General features: G+C 39.0%; 1 protein-coding gene across 6 annotated transcripts in view; it reads left to right on the plus strand.

Annotated features, from left to right (window-relative positions):
- The window catches only part of LOC131217002 (leucine aminopeptidase 1-like), a 39,835-nt gene that overhangs the window by 12,992 nt on the left and 1,009 nt on the right, over positions 1-25,834 (plus strand). For 2 of the 6 annotated variants that reach the window (XM_058211676.1, XM_058211672.1), the window contains exons 9-10: positions 774-961; positions 1,755-2,193. In XM_058211676.1, coding sequence (XP_058067659.1) covers positions 774-961; positions 1,755-1,886 — 320 coding nt within the window. In that variant the 3' untranslated portion in view covers positions 1,887-2,193. Of the gene's footprint in view, positions 1-773; positions 962-1,754; positions 2,194-9,086; positions 9,385-11,418; positions 11,840-12,289; positions 12,485-13,728; positions 13,961-14,102; positions 14,230-14,392; positions 14,489-15,634; positions 15,713-17,363; positions 17,425-25,451; positions 25,640-25,834 lie in introns of those variants that run through there. The other 4 variants (XM_058211675.1, XM_058211671.1, XM_058211674.1 and 1 more) reach the window with 4 other exon arrangements.

The raw sequence follows: 25,834 nt of genomic DNA on the forward strand, positions 1-25,834 counted from the left end.
ATTGGCATACCTAAAATTCACGCTAGTTGGACAATGCTAGTCACCAATTGGAGGACATTTGACAATTGCAAATAGATAGATGAAAGTCCAACCAATGGTTGACATTCAACGGGCCAAAGCCCACAAATTGGTGGCCACAATCATCTGATACCTGTGATTTTTTGGATATGTCCATCACGGTGAGACCCATGGATTAGTGGTATGGATTTGCACATGTTACACATTTACAGAGATAATGAGTGTTTGATAACCAACAACCAACTTTGTATGCGTTTAGCATTTGTCTGTAGATGAGGTACTACACAGTACCTCAGCTGAAGGATGATGATTTCAGCTTGCCAGTGTTTTTGGTTTTGTACAAGGTGCCCATGGTTCAGTGATTTAAAGTGTCGATAGGATGGGCCCTATCATGGATTCCTCACATACCAAAAGAACTCCAATATTGGAAATCAAATGCATAATCTAACTATGTTTATTCTTTTGTGCTGAATGCGGACCATTGTCATATTTTCTTCCTAATTGTGCATTTTCTGGACCCCCAATCTAAGGGTGAAGATTTTTCCATCTGGGATTTTTATTTTTATTTTTATTTTTATTTATTTATTTTTTTTTGCGCATGGGCCATTGACAAACTGAAAACCTGAGCAAACTGTGCATATCATTCGGTCCAGCATCATATGATAGCTCTTTTAAAATATCTTACATACTCGCAGTGCATTGAAGCTGACTTGTAGGACTGATTTTAACATTTCATGCTGATGAATCTCATACAGGAGTCTTCACACCCAGTGATGAGCTAGAAAAGGAGCTTCGTACAGCTTCAGAGGTCACTGGTGAGAAGTTTTGGAGGCTGCCATTAGAGGAAAGCTATTGGGAGTCTATGAAATCAGGCGTGGCAGACATGGTCAACACTGGACCACGCCAGGGCGGTGCTATCAGTGCTGCACTTTTCTTGAAACAGGTCTGACTTGTTTCTCCTTTCCTGCTCTTTGTTTTACCTCTTCTAAATGTGGCGGGAAGTTTGCTGGGCTCATGAAGACTTGTGGTGATGACTAGGGGCAGGGTATGGCATCATGTCTAATGGATTTACATGTGAGCGTGTGGCCCATTCTCTCCTCGGTCATCAGTTCAGCCCACCAATCTAAACCAGGAGTATTGAGTAATGTTCGATGGTTAGCAGGAATGAGGAATTATAGATATAATCCTCAGCAACTGGTGGTTTGCTTTGGTGATTGATTGCATACATGCAGGGAGCATGGCTTGAAACATTAATCTGATAGGTCCTGGATGGGGAACACTGCTCTCAGATTCCAATCCTAACCCTTTGATGTTTGCTCGTTTTCTTATTTTTCAAATTTCCATTGAACGAGGACCGTTGCCGCTTTTTCCTCCCTCGACCCTACTTTTGCTGGACTCTGTTTGATGGGTTATGATCTTCCAAACTGGGAGATATTTGGACCCATCAAATAAACAGGTCTGGATCTCCACGCCGTGGGCCCCACATGTACAGAATCCTGAACCCCTCAGCAAATCATACAATTGGTGAGGTGCATGACTGTAATTCCTCAGAAGAAAGTATCCTTGGCAGATGCCACCTTGGGTGGTAGCAACTCAGTGAATTTCTCGGCAAATGAATTCGATGGTCCTTGATTTCGTTCTTCCGAGCATTGCCCAGTTGCCACATGGTCTGATTGAAAACTTAGATTAGTAAGTAATGATGAAATGAAATGACGATGAATTCTCCACTTATGCAGTTTGTTGATGAGAAGGTCCAGTGGCTTCATATCGACATGGCAGGCCCTGTTTGGAACGAGAAGAAGAAAGCTGCCACAGGATTTGGGGTCTCCACATTGGTGGAATGGGTTCTGAAAAACTCATCTGCTTAGCTCTCGCTGAAATTCTCTGAAATCAGCATAGCATCAGGTTTAGTAATATGTGATAAAAAGCTCAATTGGGCTTTTGCCAAATCCAATTGTGGCGTGAAATAAAAAAGATGGATGTGAGTGGGAGAAATGCGCAGTTGAGTGTGTGTAAGTATTTATAATAACAGTGCCATCTGCTATTTATGATTTTGATCTCATAAATGCCATAAATGTTAGAATCAAATGACCTCTTCTTGGGGACTCTTGATTTTTATTGGTGAATGCTTGAAATGTATATGGATGCATCCTTCAAGGTATGTTTCACAACATACACCCAGATGCATGCATGCCCATTTTATACCTTAGAAATTTCGAAAGATCTGGACCGTCTAATGTCATGTAAATGAAGAAGGGTATCTCATGAGACTGGGAACTGCAATGGAAGAGTGGTCTTCTTGACCGTAGGGCGTCATTTGGGAAATGTTAATCAGCGTCTTAATCTCTATTTTTAACCGTTCAAAAAATGGGTTTGAGAAGCTTGATTAACAAGCCAATGTGAGGATTATCCGGGATCTCCACCATGTGCGGCTATGATCGAGAGGGAAGCTCATTGGCTGGTGTGGGTACGGGTCGTGTGAAGACCAGCGCTGACGCTACTCGAGCTCCAAGTTGTACGAACGGTTCAAAGGAGATCAAAGTTACATGGGCCCCAAAATGATGTATTTATTATATCCACATCGTTCATCCTTTTGTCGAGATCATTTTGGAGCATGAGCCCAAAAATGAATCATATCCAAAGCTGAACTGGACCACACCAGAAATAGCAGCGGGGATAATGATTTTCACCGTTAAAACATTCGTGAGGCCCACCATAACGTTTAATTTCCATCCAATCTGTTCATAAGGTCACAAAGACCTGGATGAAGATGAAAAACAAATATCATATTGATCCAAAACTTCTGTGACCACCAAAAGGGTTTCAATGGTAGAAGTTCAATCCCCCCCTGCTTTTTGCAGTGTGGTCTACTAGATCTTTAGATCTGTCCTATTTGTAGGCTCAAGCCTTATGATGAGCACGCCAACGGTTTGGATATAACAAATACCTAATGATGGGATCCATGGAACTTGGTGACGTCAACACACCAGGTAGATCGCAGGTGTGTGGTACACCGGCCAATCCGCTTCCAAATCATTTCGGGAAATAAGGGCCTGTTTGAGAGCGTGGATTTGTAACCCCTTGGATTCGGGACCCTAGAATTAGAAACCCTCTGGATTTGCAATGCACCCTGGAGTGTGAATCAACTTTAATCCAAAAGTACCCATCTGTAGTATATTTACAGGAATTTGAATTTAATTATTAAATCATCTTTAATATATCTAATTAGTAAGATATATAATTTTTGATACAATGGTTGTGAGAAGCCAGCTGAAATATATGCTTTGCCCAAAAATGATAAAATTCTAAGTCTTGGATGGGCCGCAGACAGTTATGAAATATGTAATTTTTGATACAGTGGTTGTGATGTTACTCTTTTGTTCGAACTGTAGTGATTTATACATTATCTTTTGAGGAGTTGAATGTTTAGCGACATTTTCCTTACTTGTATGCTCGTTTGTTATTTATATTGCCATCATTTGTATCTACATTTCCATCAAAATATTGGAGCATTGAAGCTTAATTCAACGTCCAAATTCAAAACCACAATATTTTTTTTTTTTTGAGAATCAATACATGCAAATCAAAGTTAATGAGATTCAAATATAAATTAACTCTTATTTTAAAGGGAAAAACTAAATCTTTCAGTTTCAGCTTTTTTACTTTAGTGTTATCCCCTGTGATCACATAACACTCTACATCATTGGATCTCTGACTCCCCATAAACTTCAGCAAGGATTTAGGATGTGTGTTTTGACCCCGAATTGATGCACTGTATAAGACCTTGACAATTTGTGTGGTCTTGTAGGTACACAAGTATGTATCTTAGTACACATCCCAAATTGAACCCATACTTTACAAGAATAATACATGGACTTATGCTCATGTACACACACTTAGACCTTCGTACACCACACAATGACCTTCGAAACCTAGAACACCTTCGTATACGTAGGTTAATTATCTAACCAACCATTGAAATAATTACACATAATGGAAGACATCTGGCCATTCAAGTTGTTATCGGACTGCCCAATCATTGTAAACAGACTTCGAGATCATCATATCCATTCATTTGCAGCAAGGATTTAGGATGTGTGTTTTGACCCCGAATTGATGCACTGTATAAGACCTTGACAATTTGTGTGGTCTTGTAGGTACACAAGTATGTATCTTAGTACACATCCCAAATTGAACCCATACTTTACAAGAATAATACATGGACTTATGCTCATGTACACACACTTAGACCTTCGTACACCACACAATGACCTTCGAAACCTAGAACACCTTCGTATACGTAGGTTAATTATCTAACCAACCATTGAAATAATTACACATAATGGAAGACATCTGGCCATTCAAGTTGTTATCGGACTGCCCAATCATTGTAAACAGACTTCGAGATCATCATATCCATTCATTTGCCCATCCATTTATAAATCTGACAATTCATCTCATCTACTAACTCATGTATATACGTACCTCACTGTCGAGATCATGATCTAGTGACCCGACTCTCAATTGGAAGTACATTCACACCCTTCTAGTCATCCCAAACCTACACATTATGATTCACTTGATCCAAATCATTAGGATTACTCTTCAAGCCCATTATGCTATCAAACTTTTGGTCTCAATCTAGACCGTTAGAACATTCCTAGTAGACCCTTTGAGTAATTCGATTGTCCATCTCAAGATGGACCCTTGTATCATTATAAACTAGACAACGATCTACCTAATTGTAGATCCAAACCACCTAATCATCAACATCTAACCTAAATCGTGGTTCACCAATCAAGCTAATGGCGTTAAATATCAATTCATCCGAATAAGTATTACCACATGAACAGTATATATAGCATGTAAACGTTATTCCAGTTGTTTCATTGTCGGGCAGCCCACTTGAGTTTCAAATCTACTTCATTTTCATACCCATGTCTTAAAATGGGCCGCTGTATTAGATCAATGGCTTGGATACCTTTCAAACCACACAAGCGGGGTCTATAAGACCTTGTTGTTAAAAAAAAAAAAAATTTTAAAAAATAATAATAATAATAATCTCAACATGCATCTACATGTCACTACGAGAATTTAAAAGTAAAAATTTTTAAGATGCATGTCACTACGAGAATTTAAAAGTAAAAATTGTTAAAAAGATAAAAGATTTAAGTGAGATTCTTTCACAAATCGTTAAAAAATCCACGAAGCAATTCAATGTCCACACTTCTCATCGCGGACACATATTTACTAGTTTTGTAATTTGAACACACGAAAGTATATTTGCTATTTTTGGGATTTGAACAGGAACTTCCTTTCTAATATCATGTATGAATGTATATGAATGGAATTTAACAGAGAGCACATCCAATATGCTGGCCATTGTCTACAAGATTATATATATGATTATGTGAACAGTGCAGTAGAAAAATAACTACTTGATTGATAGCCTTTGGATCATGTTTTTCAACGGCGGGCCTTAAAAAAACCATGTATATGTGGGACCATCCAACATCGGCCACTAGGGTTAACGCGTACAACCCACCTACAAGGTTCATATTTGATGGGACCACCTAAATGAAGGGCCTGGATGATCACATGGTTGGGCGGATGGATGGAGGAGATTGGATCAACCACCTTAAAATTTCATCTATTAACCTCAAATGCTTACTTTAAAAGTTGTTATGTTTCATTTAGTTTGTAACGCTTGCGATTCATTGGTTTCAAGTGGACCATGACGTTCGCCATATTGGAAACCATCCATACTCATGTCGAGATCCCCTACCTACATTGCACACATGATCTCCAAATCTAACCGTCCAAATGTTGGGCCCCACGTGGCATAATCTTATCCATTGAATTTGGGAATAAATGTACAGGTTTGGCCTCAGTTGATAGCAGCGCATGTTGCCGTGCTAAGGTTTAACGTTTGGGGTCCCACTCCCCAGCATAGAAACACCCAAAGCACATTTGACACGCCCCACACAAACGCCCCACACGTGTGGCGATGGAACGTGTGAATGATCTAATTCCTTGATTAAGTAGTGTCCACTACTGCCCATTCATCATCTTAACCATCCTAAATGAGAGTACGACTGGTTGTCTGTTGTCCAACTTTTCATCAGTCCATACATGTACGGTTCATGGGATTTGATGGCCCATTCGATGAATGGCCAGTCAGGATTTTGGGCCAAAGATAGATGAAATGGGGGCTGTTGGAGCTAATAAAAGTGCAACAATCAAACCCAGCTATAAGGCCCATTAAAAAAAAGACCGGCCAAATAGCAATCACAGCTCAGATCTCTCACACGTGTGAGAACAAGAGCGTGCCACAAGGGTACACCTACAGGCGTGAAGCTGACTGCCGTACTGAGATTAGGGCTGAAAGTCGGCGGGTTGGGTTGAGTTAGTGCTCAACCCGAGGTTCCTATACCTTAATTCTAATCCAACTCAAATCAACCTTAGGTTGGAAATTCTCAACCCAAGCCCGCGCCCAACCCAAGTGGGCTTGATCAGGTTAGCTGGGCTGGTCTGGTAGATATATGCTAATATTTTCATTATTACATTAGTATATTATATTTTCAATATGCATCTTATTTTTATACCTATAATTTTATTAATTATATATGTAATTCTTTTATAATAAAAAAGTTCAATATTTTTAAACAAACAAGTTAAAATATAAGAGATTTAGTCCTTTAAAAGTCATATTATGTATCAAGCAATCTATTTGGGAGAGAGAAATACAATGTATTTGAAATTTTTTGTGGCTACAACACAGATGATGTACACTCAACTATAATTAATTTATAAGGAACTTATATATTTGATTGCGTTTGAGATTGGATGAGGCAACTCGAGATCTCAACCAGAGCCTAACCCAAGTTTTATCGGGGGTCCTTGCTCTTACTCCAATGGTAGACTCTCGGAGTTTCAACACCTGGTTGAGGGTTTGAGTACCCATAGGTGGTGAAATCCCACTATGGCGTGAGTGTGTGGTGGTGTGTGCACGTGTGTAAAAAAGAAATAATCCAAGTTTTATCGGGTTGGTGTTTGTATGCCTCAAGCCCAAAACCAAACACTATACATCCTGCCCAAGTCCAACCCAATGTTAAGTTAGTCATGCATTGGGTAGGTTCAACTCACTCAACCTTTAGCCCTTACTAGAATAGTATGCTAGCATACCAAGTAAACTTTATGGGGCCACCATTATGTATTTGTTATTATCCATGCTATCCTTCCATTCTAGGAGCTCATTTTATTGCTTGAGTCCAAAATTGAAGCATATCGAAAGCTCAAGTGGACCGCACCACAGAAACACAAATGGATACTAACATCCACTACTGAAACCTTCCATGGCATATGATAATGTTTATTTGTAATGTACTATGTTCCTAAGGTCACACAAACTGTCATGGCTTCTACAATTGCAGCATAATGGGTGGATCCTTGAGTGTTACGCTCACTTTGATGTATGTGACTTCTATCCATGATCCAAATTTCAAGTGGACCACAATATAGGAAATCGTGATAATTGACTATTAAAAACTTTTTGTGTGGCCTCTTCATTTAGGTCTATGTAACCTATCAACGGATTAGATGGTACAAAAAACATTCCAGTGGCCCTAAGAAATGGTGGAGATTAAATCACAATTGTTTATGTAGTGTAGTCCACTTAAGATTTCAATTTGCTTCATTTTTTGAGACCATGACCTAAAATGAATGGATGGACGGTATAGATTCAAGGAACATAACATCAAAGTTGGCCCACAGTTGGATATCCACCAAAACCATGCCCCACGCATGCATGCACGAAGGAATAACACAAATATCAGCTTCAACCATCACTTCTTTAAGCTCCTAATAAGTTTTCAACCATAGACATTCAATTCACATGTAGTGTGGTCCACTTAGCCATCGATATGCTGGTAAAATAGATGGACGGCGTGAATAAGAAACGTACATCACGGTGGGCCCCACAGACGCAATACACTGGGAGTACTTTAAAAAAAAGTAACGGCAACGTCTTCATCACAAAAGCCAAGATCTCTTTCGTGTGTCTAGCGTCTTGCCTTTATTCGCTCACAGTTGAAAGCGAGTACGAATGTCGAGGCGCTTCGCGCCAGGAGATACTGAAGAGATGATTCGTGGCACACATGCCTCTATTTCACACAAATATAAGATCCGATCCATTCATTAAGTGGGCCCGGATATGTTAATTACAAAATTAATATATCACATCAATCAAATTGTTGAGTGGGGCACCTCGTATGATTAAAAAATGTATGAGTAAAAATCAACAACTGTTCGAATATACCAGCTGTGACTTTGGACAACGGCAGCATCACACACAGCCCCACTTGATGCATGGACACGACCTTCCACATGTGTTCTAAGTAGTCACGTGTGCTGCGATTCATTTCTTCAATTGCTCAGGCGCAGCGCACATAAATAGGGAACCGAATTGGCTAGTGTACCTCAACACCAGCTAAGCTGTATTAACGTCAGCAAGTCTGTGGGTCTTATCATGAGGTATTTATTATATCCCAACGGTTCATACCTTTAGCGAGCTCATATTAAGGCTTGAGACGAAAAATAATACAGATATAACTATCAAGTGGACCACACTAAAAAAAGCAGTGTAGGATTGAACGTCTACTATTAAAAGCCTTTTTTGGGTCACAAAGTTTTGGATGATTATGAAATTTGTTTTTCTTCTTAATTCAATTCTCTGTGATCTTATGAATAGATTGGATGAAAAATAAATGTTATGGTGAGCCTTACGAATTGTTTAACGGTGAAAATCATTATCTCCGCTTCTATTTGTGGTGTGGGCCAAATGATTTTTGGATATGATTCATTTTTTGGATAATAATCTAAAATGATCTCTAAAAATATATGAATGGTGTAGATATAATAAATACATCACTGTGGGGCCATGTAACTTTGATCTCCTTAAACGTTCGTACAACTCGGAGCTCGAGGAGCGTCGTCTTCTCACGACACGTACCTATACACTAGCCAATCCGCTTCCCATAAATAGGCATGCACGTAACGCGCCGTATTGCGATTGGCAGTTGAAAATAGACGCCGATAATGGAAATGATGACGTCAGCGTCGACACTGATTCCTGGCCGTTCATCAATAAGGACTGTAAATAAAGGCCCTTCGTGGTGTCAGGCAAAAACCGGATTAGTCTCTGCTCCCCCGACTCCGATACTCGTTAAACTACGCCCTTCTTCCCCTATCTTGCGCCTCTCCCCCGATATCCCTCTCTACTATGCTCGTAGGGTGCGCATGGCGCAAACCTTCACCGCCCGAGCCACTCTAGGCCTCACCAAGCCTACTCCCAGCGTCATTCCTCATGTCTCTCTCTCTCTCTCTCTCTCTCTCTCTCTCTCTCTCTCTCTCATATATGTCTAACATCTGTTCGATAAAATGCCTGAGATTTTATTTTATTTTATTTATTTATTTTTTGGGTTTTTGTGTTGGTGGGTTCTTTCTGTTGGGGGAGTTGCGTACTACGTTTTCTCTTCGGGGAGTGATATTTACACTCCATGTTTTTGACGTATACACCAGTTTCCTTTCTTGTTTTCTCATATTTCCATGGAACAGAACAGAAGTCGAAGGAAAGAGGAGTATGAAATGACACCATTTGGGGGGTTGCAGATATAGTATCCATTTTTTTTCCTATGGGATGTGTGATGGTTTTGTGGATTTTTATCTGGACTAGTTTTGTTGGCAATCAGTTTGATAGAATTTCTTAGTGTTGTATGTACATATCAACTGTCTTGTGCATAGCCTTAGGGGTCGTTTGGATGGTGGTAAATGGGGCAAGTGGAAATGATTTACTAGTAAATCACTTAAAGGCTGTAAATGATTTACAGCCTCTCTATTTGGCTTTAAGTTGTAAATAGTAAATCATTTACTGTGTTTAGATAGCGTGTAAATGGTAAATGAAATCTGCTTTATAGGATTTCATTAAAAAATAAAAAATAGAGCCGTTGCCATCTCCTCATTTACTAGTAAATGAAAACTCACCTTTTTGCTGGTAAATGAAATGGGGGCTTTGCTAGTAAATCATTTACAAGTTGTAAATGATTTACTAGCAAATTAGAGCATCCAAACACAAGTTGTAAATGGTTTGCTAGTAAATCATTTACTACTTGCCCCATTTACCACCATCCAAATGACCTCTTAGTGTTGTATTCCATTCTTAAACTTGAGTTGCATCGGGGTGGGTCAGATCGGTTGAACCTAACCCACTTAAAATTAAATGAGTGAGTCAGGTTTGGTTGGGTTGGGTCAGAGGGTAATGGGTCGTGGGTCAGGTTTGGGCTGAACCCGACCCATTGCCACCCCGATATGTTTGTGTTTCGTTGATGGATGCAGGCTTTTAACTATCTTTTGAATGCTTGTTTCACATTGATTACAGGCTTCTTTGTTCAAGCTTTTCAATTTTGAATTATGCATGATTTCATGTGTAGTTTGCATGGTGATATTCCATATCCCCCCCTTAAAATATCCTTTCAATGTATGTATTTGTATGTATTCATTGTGGACTTCGGGGATGATTTGAGCTTTTAAGAAGCACCGTGTTTGTTTTTAATTTTACTCTTCAAGAAAAAAGTTGAATCTTTTTTTTTTTTTTTTTTTTTTTTTGCTTGAATTGAGGTTCTCTTGGATGCATTCATAGGTTTTTGTTTTTGGTTTTTTGTTTTTTTTCAAGGAAACTTCAGAATAATTTGGGCTTTCAAGACTGTGCATGTGGTTCGGTTGACCTGGCATTCCTTCACAATTATTTTTATTTTCTGTTTGGATCTATTTTTTAGTTCCTTTTCTCCATTCTTATTGGATGTAAGTGTTTTCATATGCATATACATTTGTGTTTTTTGATATTGTTGGGACGATTTGTCTTTCTTAAGTTGTTCTTTGGTATGGCATTCCCACATGCTTGATGATTGAAGCATTTCAGATACTTCTTGAGTGAATTTTTATAGTCTTTTTAAAATTATTATTTGATATATTTATTTAGATTCTTAAATTTTTATGGCTTTTTTTTTTCTTCGAAAAGTAACACTACCAGGGATTGAAACCTGGATTACTCACACACACTACATTGTTGCCACCAAGCTCATGTACCGAGCGGGAGACCTTAATTTTTATGGCATCCCATATGTTTCTTGAGAAATTCTTGTTATTGAGACTAACTATGGTGGGTGCCGAGTCTACTAGATTTGAGAGACCAATATCTCTACATCCATGAATATTGTGTTTCCCTTTTGCGTAGATTTTCATGATTTTAACCATCCACATGTTGATTTCACTTGGGAGAATAAAAGGGCAAAAAAAATAATCTAAAATGATTGTTTTGTTCTTTTGATAATATTTTGCCCACAGATTGCTTTTTCTGCGAAAGAGGTCGATTTTTCAGAATGGAAAGGAGACTTACTTGCAGTTGCTGTGTTGGAGAAAGACATGTCTAAAGACGAGAGTTCCAAGTTTAAGAATGCAATTCTGAGAAGGCTAGATATGTTGCTTGGTGGTCTGTTGGGTGACGCATCAGCAGAGGAGGATTTTGCTGGAAAAACTGGGCAGCTAACAGTTATCAGGCTTCGCGAATCAGGTTTCAGAAGGATTGGCTTGTTTGGACTTGGGCAGTCCACACTTTCCCCTGCGCCATCCACCTATCAAGGCCTTGGCGATGCCATTGCAGCAGCAGCTAAAGCTGTCCAAGCGAGTAATGTTGCTGTTGTTCTTGCTTCATCTGAGGGGTTTTCTGAAGATTCCAAGCTCAACACCGCTTCTGCAATAGCATCAGGTATATATTCAATCATTCCGATCTTTTGCAGGAATGAGAATGAACATTGCATCATTCTCTCATGTTTTCTTTTGAGAAATATCCAGTGTTTGACTTGTGCACCAAATCATCAGTTTGCGAGTCATTGAATGTTGATGATATGTGTAGCATTTTCCAAACTGCTCTTGTTCTTTTGCCAGGTGATGGAAAGTGTTGGGCCTCAGTCTTGTCAGCATCTGATCAAGATTGGGCAGTGATATGACTTGTACACTGATGTTTCTGTGTGCAAATCAGACACTGGGTCATGGGTGAATTTTATTTTAGTCGACTAAACTTCATTGAATACCAATTGTCTCGTTCCACTGAAAAAAAAAAAAAAACTCATTGAATAACAAATCTTCCCATTGTGCGCCAATTCATTATATGCCTAACTTTGGTTTTGATGTTCTCCTGATGGTTGGACTACTCCAGGAATCTTGCTCGGTGTTTATGAAGATGAGAGGTTTAAGACAGAATCCAAAAGGCTGTTGCTTAAGTCGGTGGATATTCTTGGTCTTGCAGTTGGAGCTGGAATAGACAGCAAGCTCAAGTATGCGGGTGATGTTTGCTCTGGGGTGATTTTTGGAAGAGAGCTTGTAAATTCACCAGCGAATGTACTCACCCCTGGTCAGTACTAGTTACCCATCCAATAAGGATTTCCTTTCTTATATACAAGAATGTAACTGCACGATGTGCGGTGCACATTCAATTGTTTGTGTGAAATCCACTCTGTCCATCACATGAACCATATCATATCCACAGAACCTAACAAAAATCAACTCTGTGAAAAACTTTGGTGGGCCCACACACAAACTTCTAGTCTTGGTCCTCTCTTGATTATTGCATGTGGTGTAGCACATCGGAATTTTGAGCAATCATATTTTTAAATCCATGGGATAATAGTGTAGGGCTCACCTGATGGAGGGGTGGATGTGACACACAACATAGTGAGCCCCACTAATCTCCTGTGTTATATGGTGCGAATGAGAAAGTTTCCTCAGGATTACCATTGGTTACCACTTACAAAGACATCACTCCTCATCTCATTGAGTCAAAAGAAAGAAGAAAAAGGAATAAAACCCCCCAAAAAACCATTAAAAAAATGGAGAGATGATTAGGAGAGGGCTACCACGTAGGCAGCACTACGTAGGAACAGGGATTCATTTAGTATATTTTCAAAGCCCTGGATTTTGCTGGTTAGTGAAATGCTCTCCTCCGAGCAATACTGCACAAAGGCAAAGGCATTTGTGTGGTTTGCTTGGGATGGGCCACACGGATATGTGTTTCTTACATCTGATCCAACCATTAGATGCGCCACCCAATGTGAGGCCTAGTGCCCAAAATCAACCTGATCTGTGATTCAGGTTGGCCACACGACAGGTAGCAGTTGGCAAGGTTACGTCCACTCTTGAATATTTCATGGGGTCAATCATATTGCGTATTTGACATCCACTCTGACCATCAGATGCATCCCACCACTTTCGGCCAAGGGCAAAAAAATCAGCCCCATCCATGATTCAGGGAACTATACCAAGGGTAACGGTTGGAAGTTGGATGTTCCCCTGTTCATTGTTTCCCTATGGTTTAGCCCGCTTAAATTACAGATCAGATTGATTTTTGGGACCTAGGCCTAACTTTATGCAACACATCTGATGGTTGGCTCAGCCATGAGAAATGCATCATGGTGGGGCACACCCCAAGAAGACCTCTTGAATGCCTGTGTGCAGTACTGCTCGCAGTTGATCAGTTCTTGTTGGTTTTGCTATATTATATATTTGTTTGGTGATGCTTTTCTTTATAATTCTATCCTAGGAATGAGGATGACTGTGGGTTCCGCTTACGACTTAAATTTTATTACTCTCAACTTTCAGTTGTACTGGCAGACGAGGCTTCAAAAATTGCCTCCATGTATCGTGATGTTCTTACAGCGACAATATTGGACGAGGATCAATGCAAAGAATATAAAATGGGTTCGTATTTGGGCGTTGCAGCTGCATCTGCATCTGCAAACCCCCCTCGTTTCATCCACATCCATTATAAACCTCCAAATGGGCAGGTGAAAGCCAAATTGGCGATAGTAGGGAAAGGACTGACCTTTGATAGGTAGTCATTCTCTCTCTCTCTCTCTCTATCTCTCTCTCTCTCTCTCTCTCTCTTTCCGTTGGGTTACTTTGCAATATATAAAATGTGAGGGTTCTTAATTTTATAAGCATTATTGATTGTTCTTTGTCTTCTACACTGTCAGTGGTGGCTACAACCTTAAGACAGGGCCAGGCTGTTCTATTGAGCTCATGAAATTTGATATGGGAGGTTCTGCAGCAGCTCTGGGTGCAGCAAAATCCATAGGGCAAATTAAACCGCCAGGAGTAGAGGCAAGTTAGAAAAAATTCATGAGCGTCAATGCAATTTCTATAAGTTGAAAGTGGTGTGGCATGCTACCAAGTCGTCATCATCTTCATCTATGCCTTATCCCATCTAATTGGTCCATTGACATGACATGCTATTAAATATGGGTAACAAAATTGCATTTTCCAGGTTCATTTCATTGTTGCTGCTTGTGAGAACATGATCAGCGGTACTGGCATGAGACCTGGGGATATAGTCACAGCTTCGAATGGAAAAACGATTGAGGTAATTCTTCTTGTTTTTTGTTGGGAGGAGTATTCAGTTTTTATTTGTCTGTCATGTTTGTTGTGTTCATCTCATTTCAAAATTATTCATCATCCATCAAAAAATGATTGCTCCATATTCACGCATATTCTGACCAACTTATTGTTAGAAAAGTGGTTTCATGTGTTCGTTATTATCTTTTCTATGAGATCATTTCCATCATATGTAATGTTCTACTTGCTTCTTCGTCTTTTAGTTTTCTGTATATACATATACGGTCGATCAAGGTTTTTAACATTGTGGGGTTGAGAGGGTCTATCCTACAAGGCAAGGTGTAGGCCTTATGTGTTCCGAGTTGTTATCATCAAGATATAAATCCAAAAATATTTACAAAAAGAAAAATGTAAGAAGTAGAAAACTTTGAAATGAGTAAAAAATCATTAAAAAATATATTGTAGACACTGAGTATGGTATGAGCATAGTTTTTAGAGCTGAGTGCCTCCTGAAGGTGGAAGAAAAAATATTCAAGGGGTGGCGGATGAAGAACGCCTCAAGGCTGATCCTGAGGCTTCAGCCTCATATAGTGCATGGATTGATTCTATTAGAAATTGACAAAAAAATTATAGTGGGCAGTTGTATTCCTTCTCAGTAATGCTGAATCAATGAACCATTTGTTTGTGCACTATCCTTTGGCATTGGAATTGTAGTTGTGGTGTCTTAATCAATCTGTTATGGTCTGGCGCATGCGAAGATTGCTAGGATAGGATTTTTGCATGGAATCTAGTGGGTCTAAGGGCAAGAAGGTGAGGATTCTGTGGGAGCTGGAAGGAACACAGCAGGACCTTCCAAAATAAGTCAACTTCCCTGAGGCAGGTCATTGAAAGGGTTAAGGGGAGAGTGATAGCTTGCACTAGTGTTTTGGAGACCTTTGAGGGTTTTAAGAGGTAGGGTTTATGTGGGGAATGGGACGCTATCTAATTCATATCTTTCTATGGTCTGATCTGATTCTTGTCCTTCCTAGCCTTTTTTCCTCTTTTTTTTTTTTTTTTTTCTTTTTTTTTTTTTTTTTAAATTTTTAAATTTAAATTTTTTTTTTTTTTAATCTCAGAAAAAAATCCACAAGTTGTCTCCTAAAGTATGGGCATTTACTTTAATTCTCTGTTGCAGGTCAATAACACTGATGCAGAAGGTAGACTAACGCTTGCAGATGCTTTAGTTTATGCTTGTAAACAAGGTGCTGAGAAGGTATTGTCACCTCCAAAAACACAACTCTATTTTGTTGGCTGGTTCTGTTTAGGGCTGTCAACGGGCTGAGCCTGGGTTGGTGTTGGCCTGGATTTTGAACTGTTTCAGGCTGGGCTGTCGGACCGGCCCTATTCAAAATTCTGATTTTGCAGGCCCGAGCCCAGCCCATTGACACCCTAGTTCTGTTTATCTTTTAGAATTAATTGTCATCAGCTATCTTAATAAAGTATTCTGATATGTATAAAAAATTGCAATTCATGGTGGGAATACCTAAAATAAATAGAAGTTAAGCTTGTCATGAAAAAAAAAAGAGAAGAAAAGAAGAGAAGAAGATATATAGAAGTGAAATGTGTCTCATGCAGCATTTACTGGAATGTGTCATGACAGCTCAATATTGAAGTCATCCACTTCTCAATTGTCCAGAGGATGATCAGACAAGGAGGCATTCTTTTGTACCAAAAATAAGGAAAAGTAAGAACAGATCAAAGGGAAATTAAAGAAATTTTAGTTTATTTTGAAGCGATTTCAATGTGAAAAACCCTCTATCAATCAATTACTCTCGATGATGTTTGGTCTGTGTAGATTGGGGTAAAAAAAAGTCATGCGATAACCATTTCAAAGAATTGCAAACTACATAAATATCATTCTATGTCCATAGATTTGTCTAAATCGACAAGGAAATGATATGAAGAACAGCTAATTGTCCTAAATAGTGATGGAATTTACAAAGTCCTGATCAAAACCCTGTGAATAAACAGGAAACAAATTAGAACAATTCCCAATCACAGTTCCTCACTATGCTTTTCCAATAATCATTTACATTGTAGGTATTGTGTAAGTATGGTGGGTATATCCTGGAGGTTTCACTTGATTTTTGTAGGTTGTTTATGAACCTTTGTTTTAGCTTGATATGTTGATCAATCTTGACATGGATCTAAAGCTTAATCTCAGAAGCCGTGTTGGTAGTCTGAGTATGTAGATCACAACCTTGAAGTTGGATGGGATGAGTTATCTTTTGTGGTCTTACTCTCCGCAGATGTCTATTGGCATTTGGTGACAGAAAGAAGTTAGGATATATTAATTGCAATGTTAAGGAGAGCCTTCTATGGAAAAAGATGGTTATTCAATTTGCATGTCTGAGAACTAAATTGTCATGTCATGGCTTCTTCGCTCAGTGAAGCCTCAAATCAATGGTGGGCTCAAGTTCCTTCGTACAACTAAAGAAGTGTGTATTATAGATTGCTCAAAATTATTGTCTGCATAGGAATATTGCCTGTCAAGACATTGGAAACCATCTCTTGGGGATAAATTCCTAGTAAAGTGCTAGACAACTGTGTGTGATAAGTTGGAGAAGTTATATACTGCAACACTTTGTATTGTCTGAAGAGGGAAGGATGAGGTTTGAATTGTGCGCCGAACTAAATGCTGAGTATGAGTTGATTCATGTTCAGATCTTAGGGAGATATTTCTTCTACCCTTGGGTGATGTATTATGTATATGCTGTTTTGCACGATGAGGCTCCACATGCAGTTATGCATCCTTACTGTGGATGATCATGATGTCCATTCTAGATTTTTTTAAAAATTCCAATAGATCTTAAGCATGCCTTTTTGTTTTGATTCTCTATGACCTTCCGTACCATTGCATGCAGGTAGTTGATCTGGCAACACTAACGGGTGCATGCGTAGTTGCCCTTGGGCCCACTGTTGCAGGTATGTATATCTTAGGATCATGGATTTCTTCTACATCTTCAGGATTGTTGTTATCCTTCCAGGTTTGCAGTACGTAGTGCACTTTGTCGCTGCCTGAAATGTTTTTCTAATTTTTCTCTGCTGAAGTTTCTACAATAAAATAATGACAAAAAAGGAAATCTTCTTTTTGATGGACCTTTTCCAAGTAATCCTTCACGGTTTGTCATTATTGAAAATCCATGGTTGTGGTGATTCTATGACCTTAAAGCCGGCGGCAGTCAGATTTTTATTCTTCCTGATTTTACTGTCTTAAAATTTTCCTGTTCCCCCCCCCCCCCCCCCTTTTTTTTTTTCTCATTTCCACAGTATTTTAAACTAGTCCTTTGGTCAGTTCTTATTATTCAATTGGGCTGATTTTCAATAAATGGAAATTGTTTGCTTCTACGTTGGATAAAGTGTATTCAACTTTTCAGGCTCACCCATTTCCAGTTCCACATGTTTGTACCATGGTGTTCAGCCTCTTAACAACAAACCCGAATAGACAATGCATAATGCTCTCAACTGACCAGGCCAAGTTCTATCCAAGCCCGACTTGCAAAGTAAAACTTAGGCCTGAGCCCAACCTACGATGAGTATGCACACCTTGAGCTTGAGTCCAGCCTCCCATTTTTGTGCAAGGTCTGGTTTGTTCACTAAGTCTGCCTGGTGTTGTTTTATGCAATCTTGGACCGCATATGCTGTTTTTGGACCATTGGAGCTTATGCGATCACATAACCTCCCAACGGTCAGATTTCTAACTGTTGGGGCCCTTTTTCATTCCATTTCTCTCCCTTTTTAACCTCAGGTTTTCTTTACTCTAATGCTCTTACTCTCTCACTCTAATATACAATCTCTCATTTTGTCTCTTGATCTGTCTCATAAACTCTTAATCTCATTCAAGAATCAATTCAAGACTCCTTTCTCTCTTTCAAGTTTCAAGAATTAAGAGTTCAAGACTCTCCCTCTCTCTCTCATTTTTTTTTTCCTTAACTCTCTTAGTCTCTCCTTATTCTCTTACTCTCTCGTACTCTTTGATCTTCTCTCATAAGTACTTGTTACCAATGTTCGAAATATCGATATCACGCAATGTATTGCACCCTTGGGATACAGATACATATCGGTTATCGCATGGGGCACATCGTTTGTATCGCGTAATTTATCGCACCTTTTGGAAAACATGGGAAAAAATTGGGAAAATGGTTGAATTTTTCAATGAAACTTCAGGGATTATTAAAAAAGACCTTAATACACACTTTTAAATCATATAATCGCAAGAAAGAAGTGCACATCATAGGTTTCCTTTGTATAGGGTCATAAACTATGCGTTGTCCGATTGAACTAAGACCACTATATTCAAATATGATGTAAAACATTTATAAATGTATTAAGACATGTATGAAAATACAACCAATTGATAAGGTCATATAAATATGGATGAAAGACAAACAAATATCACCTTGATGTAAAACTTTTGTGGCCCACAAAAGGTTTTTAATGGTCATTAACTACTCTTTCATGTAGTGCGGTCCACCTGACACTTTTATGTTATTCATTTTTGGACCATGGTCTAAAATAAGTTGAAAAAGCATATGAATGGCTTGAATATACAATTCATACATCAAGGTGGCCCACTCAATCAAGGGTCCCGCCCACATTGCTGGTTCAAAGGTCTCACCCAAGTTGGGCTTTATTACGCAAGAGATAGACAGACCTAACCTATCAGAGACTGTATGGGGCCCGCTATATTGTATATGTTTTATCCACGTCATCCATACATTTTGACAGGTCATTTTAAGGCATGATCCTAAAATAGAGGTAGATTTAAGGCTTAAGTGGACCACACCACATTAAATATTGGTGATTGAGTTATTTGTTGTCCAATCTGTTCGAAATGTTTTAGGGCACATCTTGATGTTTATTTGGCTCCAACCCGTTCATAAGGTCATATAGACCTAAATGAAGGTAAAAAATAAATATCGGCTTGATCCAAAACTTGTCCCTACCGAAAAGTTATCAATTGTAAGCGTTCAATCTCCACTTAAGCCTTAAAAAAGTCCCATCTTTTATGATTGATGCCTTAAAATGATCTTCTAGATTGAATGGATAGATTGGATAAAACATATACATCAAGTGGACACCGCAACCAGCAAGTTCGCAGTTGTAAAGGGGAGAAGTAGATTGGCGGGTGTAGCAGACACCATTGACTTGCTTGGTGTGTTAACGTTACCAAGTTCTGTGGGTCCCATCATGAGGTATGTGTTCTATCCAAACCATCTGTCCATTAGGTGAGCTTGTCATAAGTCTTGAGCTTAAAAATAAGACAGATCGAATGATCAAGTGGACCATACTATAAAAAGCAGTGGGGGATTGAACGTCTACCATTGATACCCTTTTACGGGTCACAAAAGGTTTGGATCAACATGATATTTGTTTTTCCTCTTCATCCAGGTCTGTGTGACCTTATTAACAGATTGGATGGAAAATAAACGTTATGATGGGCCCTACAAATGTTTTTACGGTGAGAATAATTGTCCCCACTTCTGTTTGTGGTGTGGTCCACTTGAGCTTTGGGTATGACTCATTTTTGGGCTGATGCTCTAAAATGATCTTGGAAAATGGATGAACGGTGTGGATATAATAAATACATCATTTTGGGGGTCATGTTATATTGATCTCCTTTGGAACATACAACTTGGGGATGAGGAGCATTAGCGCGAAGGACATGTGCCACGCCAGTTGAGTAGCCATTGGCTACTAAAGCGATGTCACCAAGTTCTGTGGGCCCACCATAATGTATGTATTATATCCACACGGTCCATCATTTTGGAGAGATTATTTTAGGGCATTAGTCGAAGAATGAGGCAGATCCAAAAGAATGAGGCAGATCCAAAGCTTGAGTGGACCCACCACAGAAAACAATGGGGCTTGAACACCCACCATTAAAAAACTTCTTGAAGGCCACAGAAGTTTCCGATCAAGCTGATATTTATGTTTTCCCTTCGTTCATGTCCGTGTTAACTTATTAACCGGTTGGATCACAAAAAAATCTCATAATGGCCCTAGGAAGGTTTCAATGGTGGACATCACTGTCTCTACTGTTTTATGTGGTGGGGTCCACTCGAGATTTTTGATTGCCTCGTTTTTTGTCTCATTCCCTAAAATGATCACTCCAAAATGATGGACGGTGTGGATACAACACATACATCATGGTGGGGCCCACAAAACTTGACGATGTCACTTTATTTGCGCCACTCTACCTATTAGTAGCTAATCCGCACCCATTTTAGAAACAGAGACTGGAACCCTAAAATCTCTCAAAAATCCCCAAACTCCCTCGTTCAAACCCAAATCTATAGGTTTTTTTGATAGATTTCTTGCCGAAACCTCGTGCGCAATTTGAATCTTTCTTCTATTTGAAGCAAAAAGGTAAGACATCGAGATTGTTGAATTCAAAGCTCTTTCCTGTTTCTTCTTCCTTTTCTTTTTCAATTTTTTTCTAGCAATTATGCAAGCCAAAAGGAATAAATCTACAGATAATATCTTTGATATCGCAAAAAATGGTGTGATACGTGCAATATATCGCACGATACATAGAAATCTGTTTTTTTTTTTTTTTTCTAAATTTCTGAGGGATTTTCGGCTGATATCGTGTCGCTGGCCAGCGATAACGATAATATCAGCCGATAGTATCGATATTGCGAACACTGCTTGTTACTTTGTATATGTATCATTTGAGTACTTATTACTTTTTTACCTAATTTGTTGTAGTCTAATAGATGTAATGTAATAAATAAAACAAAATATGAAAATTTAATGAAATGGGTAAAAAACTATTCCAAATAGTAAATTTACACATTTTTTTCATAAATTTTTGTTTGTTATTTTCTTTTATTTTTTGATATTTTGATATTTTCCAACAAGAGGAGGAAGAAGAAGAAGTTTAGGGGTATGTGTGGCCACATATGTGATTATGTGATCGCATATGTGCACAGCCACCCCAGATCACTTAGGATGGCTTATGCGGGTGTGCTCCATCATGCATGATATATCACAAAAATACCCTTGAAAATTGAAATCCTAAATGGGTCGGGGGGATTTGGCTCAGGCTGGGCTAGTGAATTCTTAAACCAAGTTCATCCTAGTTATCAAACAGGCTTAAATTTTAGGCCTGACCCAGTCTTTGGACCTAGTATTCCAGCCCAAAACCCAGACTGAAGCTTGGCATAAAGTGGGCCATGACCAACACGCCGATGGGCCAAGCCTGCCCATGGACAGCCCCAATTATGCATAAGAGCAAATTAGGCCCATAATCTACAGAAAATGATCACTAGACCAAAATTTGCTAAGATGATCAATGGAGTCTAATCTTATTAACTTGAATGTCTTGTCACTTTGACCACATTAGTCAGGCCTATTATTTCTTTCAAGGTAATTGTGCTTTTAGTTTTTTGGCCGAGTTAGTTCTATCAATTGCATCTGACTAAGTCTAGCTATATACACTTTGGCATGTGATCTCCTAGTCTTTCTACCATTTCCATCTCAAAATCATGGTGAAAACTGGCATGAGGCTTGTTCTATCTGAATTGATTCCAATTTATGAACTATGGTCCACATGAATTCTTCATACCTTACCAGTTATCACAGTGCAAATTTTGTATGTCAAACCCAAGTACCCCACCTATGATAGGATGGAAAGTTGGATAGGAGGGGTCCACCATGGGTTGCACATGATCCCAATATTGTCCTAATTAGATGATCAAAAACATTCAAATAAGTGCCTGGGAAATGGACGGTAAGGCTAGTTTCACTCTTACCATCCATGTCATATGCCTTAATTCTATGGTTAGGGTTATCCAATAATGGCCACGTTTTTGGGTCATATTAATGTGGTTTCCTTCCATAAAAGCCTTTGTTGATCGTAAGTGGGGCCCACATGAGCCTTGGATAGGAATTCTCACCACAAGAAGGTATGGCCCGTGTGGTAAATCCATCCAAGACAAAGAGCTTCCAATTTGTAACGGAAAAACGTGTGGTGTTTTCATGTGATATGTAACTGCAATGTTCGTCAGTATTGTTACATGTATTGCTAATTGCCGATACCCACGAAAATATCCTTGACTAAGGGAAACAAGGGGAAATGGTGGAATTCTTCAATGAAACTTCAGGAGATGCTAAAATACACATATTTGCATATTTAGGAATCAAATGATTGCAAAAAAGACATATATATGATAAGTTTCCATTTAATGGGGGCTTAAAAGCAGGTGTTGTCGTCCAACCATCCATCCATGCATATGTACATGTCTAATCATCCAACCATCCATGCATGCATGCATACATATATACATGTCTAACCATCCAACCAACCATCTATCCGATCCAACCATCCAACCATCCATGCACATGTCCTTGCATACATACATGTTTAACCTGTTGTATTTGTGTTTTAAGATAAAAGTTTTTAAATATTTTCTTTTCCCTCCAAAATTTGAAAATTAAGTTGCTTTTGTGTTGTGGGTAGATTTGTCCAAGAAAATTTTCCAGCTTATTAGAAGGGCTTTTTACCTTGGGGCTTGAACCCCTTTTAGGGGGCATGTGAATTTGGTCCTGTCGGGGGGCTATACCATTAACTAATCTTTACCATAGACCACACATGTGCACGTGCCAAGCCGAGCCGAGTCCGAGTGCGTATGCGCCGCAACACGACTGGAGGGGCCGTGGCTGGGGCCACGAGTGCGGGTGTACTCTCATATGTGTGTGTGCGCGCGCACGCGCATGCGTGTGCATGTGTGTTCTTGTGGGACTTTATTTTTGTGTGAGGTGAGTGCACTGTTGGGACTGAGGATGATTGCTCTAGAAACCTGTTGTACTTGGGATGTTGTTCAATGAGAGTAGATTCGATTTTAACCCAAGTAACTCGCATCACCCCTCGACTCAACTCTATAAGTTTCCTATGTCATTTTCTTTATTTTCTTTTTGGTTTTCCGTTTCATAGTCTATTTGATTTCAACCATATAATCCAACATAACTATCCATCCATGCATATATACATGTCTACCATCCAACCATCCATTCATGCACACATGCATGCATGTCTAACCATCCAACCATGCATGCATACATACATGATTCATCCATCCATGCATGCATACACACACACACACATGCATTTCATTATATACAACCATCCATTAAAAAAATGAAATGGAATTTTTAAAAATATACAGATTTTTTGAGTAGTTTTTTTTTATAGAAAATATGATTTTTCACCAATAAATGCAACCCGTTGATCATAAAATGGACCATACATGAATGACTCACGCACTATTTGAAGGGGTTGGGTTTATATGAGTTTAGGTTTCGGCTGGGGAGTGGGTACAGGTTGAAGGGTAGGCTTAGGGGATGATGGCGAGGTTCCTTGTGCAGGTGACTCTTAGGGTCGTAGTGGCACTTGCATGCTTTCCTTGTCCATTGAAATTCTTAAAACTTTTCTATAAAAACTTCATTCTTAGAGTTATTTATGAGAGAAACGAATTCATAAATAAGAAAATGTCAAAAGAAAATAGGAATTTTTTAAAAAAAGATTGAAATTAATTATTTTAATTAAACAAATATATTTTTTTGAAAATAAAATAATAATTTAAAAATAAAAATAAAAATCAAGAGCTCAACATCAATCAATAGATCAACCCCTCATCATTACATTAAAAATTGGGGCCCCAATTACATATTTTTGGCAAGAAAATGGAGAAAAAAATCGGATTTACCCTAATTTCCCAAAATTTCCCCATTTTGATCCTAAAATCTCTTGATTTTTCAGCCAAATCCATGCAAAATAAACCCAATTTTATTTTTTTCTTATTTATTTATTTTTATTTTTATTTTTACAACATTCATACCTTGGAAAGTTTCGGCCCTAGGCTCTTTCAATCTTAGATTTGTAAGGTGTTTACACACCTCTCCCACAGAATCCCCCCATGTATTGACACTATCAGCAATGTTATTGTTGATGTAGGGAACCTTAATAAAGGAAAGGTGGTAGTATCAAAATGTGTGTCAATATCAGCGATAACCGGACATAATGAACTTCATGGATGTTTTGGTATTGTCAACTCGGTGATACCGATATTATTGATAATATCATCGATAATCTGAACACTAAGACCAAGTTGTGTTCATGAAGCTCTCCATATCCATTCACGTGGCGCGCATGCAGGGGATCTGGCCTTCTAGTCTATTGGGCTCAATTGTGGACTGGCATACCTAAAATTCACGCTAGTTGGACAATGCTAGTCACCAATTGGAGGACATTTGACAATTGCAAATAGATAGATGAAAGTCCAACCAATGGTTGACATTCAACGGGCCAAAGCCTGCCAAAGCCCACAAATTGGTGGCCACAATCATCTGATACCTGTGATTTTTTGGATATGTCCATCACGGTGAGACCCATGGATTAGTGGTATGGATTTGCACATGTTACACATTTACAGAGATAATGAGTGTTTGATAACCAACAACCAACTTTGTATGCGTTTAGCATCTCTCTGTAGATGAGGTACTACACAGTACCTCAGCTGAAGGATGATGATTTCAGCTTGCCAGTGTTTTTGGTTTTGTACAAGGTGCCCATGGTTTAGTGATTTAAAGTGTTGATAGGATGGGCCCTATCATGGATTCCTCACATACCAAAAGAACTCCAATATTGGAAATCAAATGCATAATCTATGTTTATTCTTTTGCGATGAATGCGGACCGTTGTCATATTTTCTTCCTAATTGTGCGTTTTCTGGACCCCCAATCTAAGGGCTAGGATTTTTCCATCTGGGATTTTTTTTTTTTTTTTTGGCGAACGGGCCATTGACAAACTGAAAACCTGAGCAAACTGTACATATCATTCGGTCCAGCATCATATGATATCTCTTTAAAAATATCTTACTTACTCGCAATGCATTGAAGCTGACTTGTAGGACTGATTTTAACATTTCATGCTGATGAATCTCATACAGGAGTCTTCACACCCAGTGATGAGCTAGAAAAGGAGCTTCGTACAGCTTCAGAGGTCACTGGTGAGAAGTTTTGGAGGCTGCCATTAGAGGAAAGCTATTGGGAGTCTATGAAATCAGGCGTGGCAGACATGGTCAACACTGGACCACGCCAGGGCGGTGCTATCAATGCTGCACTTTTCTTGAAACAGGTCTGACTTGTTTCTCCTTTCCTGCTCTTTGTTTTACCTCTTCTAAATGTGGCGGGAAGTTTGCTGGGCTCATGAAGACTTGTGGTGATGACTAGGGGCGGGGTATGGCATCATGTCTAATGGATTTACATGTCAGCGTGTGGCCCATTCTCTTCTTGGTCATCAGTTCAGCCCACCAATCTAAACCAGGAGTAT

This window comes from Magnolia sinica, chromosome 10 (genome assembly GCF_029962835.1).
Source record: "Magnolia sinica isolate HGM2019 chromosome 10, MsV1, whole genome shotgun sequence".
NCBI classification, from domain to species: Eukaryota; Viridiplantae; Streptophyta; class Magnoliopsida; order Magnoliales; family Magnoliaceae; genus Magnolia; species Magnolia sinica.